Source organism: Octopus bimaculoides, chromosome 14 (assembly GCF_001194135.2).
Source record: "Octopus bimaculoides isolate UCB-OBI-ISO-001 chromosome 14, ASM119413v2, whole genome shotgun sequence".
NCBI classification, from domain to species: domain Eukaryota; kingdom Metazoa; phylum Mollusca; class Cephalopoda; order Octopoda; family Octopodidae; genus Octopus; species Octopus bimaculoides.
Genome location: NC_068994.1, coordinates 19493647 through 19501161, shown reverse-complemented (window position 1 = coordinate 19501161; position 7515 = coordinate 19493647). Strand labels below are relative to the sequence as shown.

At 38.2% G+C, this 7515-nt stretch overlaps 1 protein-coding gene across 1 annotated transcript in view; it reads left to right on the top strand.

Moving 5' to 3' along the window:
* Positions 1-6754: 6754 nt before the first annotated feature.
* LOC106874077 (disintegrin and metalloproteinase domain-containing protein 12) overlaps positions 6755-7515 on the top strand; it is a 351070-nt gene continuing 350309 nt past the window's right edge. Inside the window, exon 1 of the mRNA XM_014921671.2 lies at positions 6755-7232. Within this exon, the coding sequence (XP_014777157.2) occupies positions 7148-7232 (85 nt within the window). The 5' untranslated portion in view covers positions 6755-7147. The remainder of the gene's footprint in view (positions 7233-7515) is intronic.

The window sequence follows — 7515 nt, the reverse complement described above, 5'->3', positions numbered from 1 at the left end:
GTCGGGGGTCACCAGTTATGGAGAGTGGGTTATATATCTTTAGATATACACCTAACTTTCCTATGTTAAATTAGAAGTGAACTGAACGCAGAAACTCCAAACTGATCAACAACAACAAATATTTATTGTACGTTGGAAAATAAAACAGCTTCCAATTGTCCGGTTTTAGAGTAGCCTGAAATGTAGATGTACGGTTCCTCGAGCTGGTGTCGTTGTAGAGACAACTTGGTTCAACCACACTCAAATGGGAGAGCTTGCTTAGACGTCTTGCTTGGTCGCTGTCAGGCTTGGTAAGAGACAGTCTAATAGCGGGAACGCTTCGATGTTGAAACCCAATGTGACGTCACTACAGACGTAATGCCCCCTTAGTAAGCAGAACATGGGGACAATTGCCGCGCAAATAAGAACCAATCAGGATGATGGACAGAAGAGTCCAAGGCAACCGAAGGTTAGATGTTAGCAGCTTCGTTATCATTTATGATTGAATGCCCGAGAGAGAGGTTTCACTACACAACTATCTTTTGATACAGGCTACGCTTTCAGGTTTTTTGGATCAAGTTTTCAGAAATAACCCAATAAATTTACCATGAATTCCGTGAAATATTCACGGATCCCGCTGGTACTGTAATATTACTCAATGGGTAAGTGTGTAATACACAAACTTTACCCGTTTTTCACCTTGTTGTTGGTCTTAAAGATTAAGCATACATCACCATATACCTTGCTCCAGATGACTGAACAAATGTCATACTACACATTATCAGGGTTTCTTTTTTTCTTTTTTTAAAAAATCTGTTTGATTTTAGAAGGCGTATTTGCTGCTACCAAGTTTGTTGTTAATACCTCATCCCACTCCCCTAGAACTGGCCATCTTGAATTACTAATAAACAATGATTGCGAAATACAAAAATATTAAAAATGCCGAAAGATAGAGCTTCTTCTTCACTCCAGGTTAACAGAATGGAAATTCAAACGCTCTGAAATATTTTGTTAGTAAAATAAACCAAAACATTTTTACCTCAAGCGAATACTACGAAATCGTTGTAGACGGGTAGCTGCTTCCGCCCGACTTTTCAAGAACAGCTCGCTTTTTCCTGGCTCATTTGTGCAAGACTGACAACTCTACTACCAATTTCTCGCTTTTTATCCACTTGGAGATCAGACTGACCCAAACTAAAGACACTTGAACCAGATCTTTTATAATAACGGAGGTCACCGATCCATAGAATTTTCCCACCAGGCCTAGAGTTTGCTCCTGCTACCACGCGGTACTTCTCAGTTACAGTGCCAATCACTTCAATTATCGACGTGTCCAACGACATGATAGTGACGCCATCTGCACATGTCGATATTTTTATGCATGATGATTTACTCAGTTCTCGTTAGAAACAAGAAAATTGCTGCAAAGCTGCGTGATAGTAGTGGCAGACGTGGCATGCAGACCATCATATAACTTGTTTTATCCTTCTTTTTCGTTTTATGAATTCAGTGTGCACATGCGCATTACGTGTTCATACTGCTCTTTCCAGTTCCTACTCAAAACTGTATACAGATAACAACCATCTCACAAACCTGCGTACGCGAGGAGAGTTTCGCGCTCCGATGGTTGTGAAATAACGGCCCAAGCTTTGTCAGTTCAGAATTTGCAGAGTTCACAAGACTAAATAGCATTAGGCGCTAATAGCTTACAATTTTTTAGCAAGGTTTCAAATGGACTAGCCAACGTTCAGTCGGACCAATCAAAGCTGGAATATGGAAACTGTCTGAGAAGGGGATGCTAGAAACATAAATGCCTCAATTTTTGTTCACAGTGTACTACACTATATATTGCTACAGGAGTTAGCTCTGCAGAGCTATTGATGAAGTGGAATTTGCGTACCAGTCTGAACTACATGAAGCTCATCATTTCCCCTGGTATGCCTTTGTCAGGAAAATCAGAAGTACTACCATGACAGATCTGCCCAACTGCATTTATATTTAACAAACGTGATGTAAGTTTTTGCTCAGAATTTTCATTCTAGATACATGTGATAAGCTGGTCACATACCGAAAAAAGTTGATCCTCTTTTTATCATTTGCCTGCAAAGCGAGCATGCTCATTGGTGCCATCAAGATTATATTAGGCCTCATCGTTATGTGCTCCAACCAACATCTCCACTTCCAATTTACAATGAACTGGAACCCTGTACTATGGGACTGAATTTGTACAACGCCTTCAAATACCATTCCTCTGCAGACGCCGCTTGTACCAAGTGATCCATTCATCTATGAACAACATAAAACATTAATTGACTCTACGGCAGCCCTTTCGATATCAACCCACCTGAAACCACCTTTGTTTCTATGTTACAAATTCTGTTTTAAAGTGATCTAAATTAAAACCTTTTATCAAAATATTATGTTAATTTTTGTTCTAAACACCAGATTTATTAATTAATGACAAAGTTATTTTCATAAATTCTTCGTTATTTGCAAAATTAATTGAAACAAACTCAGTTAATACTGGCAGGAATATAATAACAAAAGTGTTAGTTCTGTCGTACAAAAAATAAAACAAAAAGCAAAAAAAAAACAAAAAAACTTGCAGATCAGTCCAGTCCTGATAATTATATGTGCCCTTCAGAAAAAAGTAAGGGAAATAAAAAAAGAAAAATTACAAAAAAAATGATTTCCACCCAGGAGATGCATAACCGTAGTCACCTAAAACATAGAATAGTAATCACAGCAGAATGTTCCTTTTAGTTAGTTTCAATGTTAGGTTGTAATAATTCATAGCTTATATAACAGATCGAAAGGGAAGATGCGTAATGTACGAGGGTTTATAAAGGAACTAGCTCGGTTGAAACATGTGGCATTTTTGGTTAGCCGACGCTTGGATAACCTGACTCTTAAAACAAGCAACTGAATAAATATAACTGAACCACAACAAGAAAGAAAGAAAGAAAAGCTTTGATTTTGAAAAATCACTGATACGATTTCTCTGTGTCCACTTCGAGTGGGATGCTATTAAATCGATTCAGTCTGCGAGATATCTCATGAGGTTGAAATTGTCTGGATACAGTAGCCGAAGAATGCTCAGGCTTGCGTTCTTCGACTACACTATTAACAACTCGCACAACTTAACTAAAATCTTTGACTTTATCGAGCAAACTTATGGACCTAAAATTGCGTGTTATGATCCCTTTATTCGAGTTCTTACTAGCGTCACCACTTTTCGATTCATACAAATGAAACGCTTACAATCAGCTGACAGATGCGGGAGACATCTACCAAATTAACAAATCGGACATGCTATGATACCAATCGCAAAACAAACTATCCAATCGCAGTTATTTGCGCCTCGCACAATCTTTCAACATATCCGCTTCAGTTGCTGAAATCGATACTTTTCAATCTTTTTTGTGTCTTCGCTGGTTGTAGGCATCAAAATCCATTTTCTCTAGTCCGTCGTTCTTCGTGAACTATTTGCTAAACTGCAGCTAGAACAGCACATATCTGATAGGAATCGAATAGCATACGCCCGTTCCGCCCTATCATAGACAGATTTTGTTGTCACGCTGCATCTCTGTCACTTGGATTTATCGAATGGGTTTTGCTCCTTCATGTGGCAGTGTACATTCCCCAACACTAATAACCTTTCGTACCGAGGAAATGATTAAGGACCATTTTTACTACAAGCACATTATATACCATGACTTTTCTGTTCGTCTCTTCTCATCGATTTACTAGTTTTTTACGATATAATCTACTGCTTTCTATTGATAACACTAACAGATTCTACTTTAATATTTTTTTTAGTGAGACACACCATTTTATTAATACTTGTATGCGTCATTTTACCCTTAACCAATTCTCTAATCCGGGCCCTGAAAACTAGCTGGGTTGGGAAAGACGCGTCCAGCTTCTCGTATTCCAGAAATTAGCTTGTCTCACTTGACCACCAAGTTCGTACCTATTGTGCCTATGACAGAAAAATTATTATTTTTAGTACTGAGAGCGGTTAGGGCGTTGGGAGAAAAAAAATTATTGCAGAAGCATGTTCACAGTTTTGCTCTTCACCTTTAAGTACCCACATTTTGACTTATCACGTGATGGTCGAGTCCCACTAGCTTTACGCGGGCTGTCCACCCTATCACTTGACAGACCAGCTAAGCACGTCAACATCAGCTATTTAAGGAAGCCTTTCCCGCTATTTGTCAGTGAGATGAGTTGCGGACCTTCGGCAAAGAACAGTTATTTCGCAGGCAGCCTCAGCTATTCCTTCGACGCGTACGTTGTTCCTGTCCTCCAACAGAAGTTATGCCTCGTATTTTTTTTCCTGTTCTATATTGCACACATCATCATTATGTACCAACTGCATGTTAAACCATTGTGCATATATTCTGACAGTTCTTTCAAGATGTATCTCTATAGCTTTGCCGTCTTAATGCTTTTTAATGGGTTGAATAAATCACCGCACTTAATCCTGGTTTCCTCGTTCTTCCTTTAACTATAAACGCAGTCTTACTCAAACCAACATTATCAACTCAATACTCAACATTCAGCCGTTAAAAATGCTTTACAGTTTTTGTTCCGGCTGTTCACGTTCTGAGTTTCAAATCCTGCCACAGTCCACATTGCCTTTCATTCCTACGTGGACGATAAAATAAAGTACCAGCCAAGTACTGATTTAATGTGTTCGACAAGAACTTCTTAAAGTCAGTGGTCTTGTACTTGTATAAGTTATAATTTTCTAGCATTGAAGAGAAAGGCCAGTCTTTGAGATGTTGTCGTTACAATGTTGAGGCTCTGCATTGGCCAGGAGAAATCCTGTAATCGCAAAGGTTCTACTTGTGAATTGTTTATGTTGAAGGAGGAGAGGTGGATAATATTTTCTTAATATATATAGCGATTGTTTTTGCTGTTGAAGGAAATAAGATTGGTCTCATCTCACTGGAAGATGTTTTCGAGGTTTCTATTCAAAGAAATTGCAGATTTGGCGTGTGTTGCTTTAAATTGTATGATGGTAACTTTTGAGAGTTCAAGATTAAGGATAAATGAAGAGTAGTGTTATCTGCACGGAAGTGGGTGCTGTTGGAGATGAAGGCAATTATGTCGTTGATGTGCTACAGAAATGTGATTAGAATATGATAGATAAGAATCGCAAGAGGGATTCTTTAAGCTGAGCCATCCAGCAGGCGACTTTGCGGGTAAAATAAGTACGTGATGGTAGGATAATATCCATAGTCTCGGTTGGTCTCGCCTGGAGATCCAGCCGGGAAGTCTAATAACGGTTGCTTCTGATAGGACCCTATACAGATGCTTGAGGACTCTCCCTCGCCCATGACCATCACAGGAACAGCGGGTGGAGATGGATGGATAGATAGATGTATAAAGAACGAAGAATGTGGAGTTATAACCGAACTCTGAGTCACTTCAAAATTACCATTACTATTAATGAATTTCTTTCAACCTCAAAATTACATTCCAATGCCAGTATACTCATTGAAATGATTTAAAACTAATTTCGCAAGTATGACTGATTAAATCGACATCATTATTTAACAGGTACTTATTTTATCGACCCACGAAAAGATGAAAAGCAAAGTTAACCTCGGCGGAATTTGAACTCAGAATGTAAAGATCCAGAAGAATCTCCGCTAAGCATTTTGCCCGAACTGCCAACGGTTCTGCCAACTCGCTGCTTTAAAAATGATTGTTTTCAAATTCTGGCGCAAGACCAGCAATTTTGAACGGAGGAGGCATGTCCGTTACACCGACCCCAGTGTTTGTTTGCTACTTTATTTTGCCAGTCCCGAAAGGATAAAAAGCTAAGTTATCTTTGGAAGGATTTGAATTTAGAACGTAAAAAGCCAGAAGAAACGTGGTTAAACATTTTGTCCGACGCGCCGACGATTCTGCCAGGATTTCTTACATTGGCACAAAGTCAAGAATACATGGGTCTGAATATTGCTGTTTCAATCAAACCTCAGTATATTACAGTTACTTGTTCTGTAGACCCCAGAACAAGTAGAGGGGGCATAATTAAATACCTTAAAGCGTTTTATCCACCTCTACCAATTTTGCCATTCATTTCTAACAGTTTCTTGTGTTGACAGAGTGTCATTGTTAGAGTGATACAAGTAATAAACAAACCCCATTATTTAACAAGTATTTATATCGATTCTTGATGAATTAACAGCAAAATCGACCCTTTTGGAGATAGATTTAGAATCTAAAGGACCGCAACTAAATACTACAAGGCTCTCTTCTCCGGTCTCAACCGATTTTCCGATGACAAGGATGTTATAGAAAAGTAATGATAATTAATTTTTACATTGGTGATGGCAACAATAAATACTGTCTTGGTTGTCAGCATGGTATATACCGCCTCCGCACAGCTTTACAATAAAGTTCATACGCCTTTACTCGCAAGGATTTCAATCTAGCGCACTTGCAACGAATTGTATTACCAGCATCCTACCTTCACGGGTTAGACAAGTACCTAGAAACTAGTAGGTATCTAAAGTAGTGGGTGGATAGATGAATAACATAACAGGGTGGTGATGGTGGTGCATCCAATTTGAGAAAGAAAGTGTAAATGAAAGAGAGAGTAAAGCTAAGAGAGGTGTGCGTGTAAACGACTGAACGACCTTACTGTGTATGTGAATGCATGTGTGCAGTCGCTCGTGTATGTGAGTGAAGGATAAAGAAAATTGTGCGTGCGTTTAATTGAAAGAGCTGTGAAGTAAATGTACACACACACACACGCATGAGAGAGAGAGAGAAGTGTTTAGAGGCTGGTTAGATGAGAAGATCACTTGCCAAATGTAGTAAACCTCGCTCTGGCTTGTTGGTAGTCAGCTGCTGTTGCTACCGCCATCACCACCACTACCACTACACATACACATACGTATGCAAACACACATACACAGAAGCACAATTACCGTCGTCACCACCTCGCCAATCCTTTCATCACTGCCTCCTCCCTCGGCTTTGGCATTCGTTGTGACTCTGTTAGACTTGTTATATACGAAATATTGTTTGTTCTCTTCTCAGTGTTTAGTAGTAGCTTCTTTGGGTTTAAAAACTTCGAAGAAGAAAAAGAACATTAATCATAACTAAAATAAAAAGATAAAACAAAACAAAGAAGATCATCGGAAAAATTATGAACACAACAAACTGGACTCTCTTAATCGCCTTTATTGTTTTAATTGGCATTAACCCTCTTCTATTATTTTCTGTTGAAGCACGTAAGTATTTTTGTTATATTTCTCTTAAAACCGTTTACTCGATTCAAAATATTAAAACTATAGCAAGAACAATAACTAAAAACCCACCAGAAACTAAAATACTCGCGACTGGATTAATCTTTTACCTCATGGATCTACATATACATATATTTATACTTTTATTAAGTTTATTTTTCATTTGTCATTCATTATCTCATCTTTTTATTTGTTTATCACTTATTGTCATATACATATTTTGTAAGATATATATATATATATATATATATATATATATATATATATA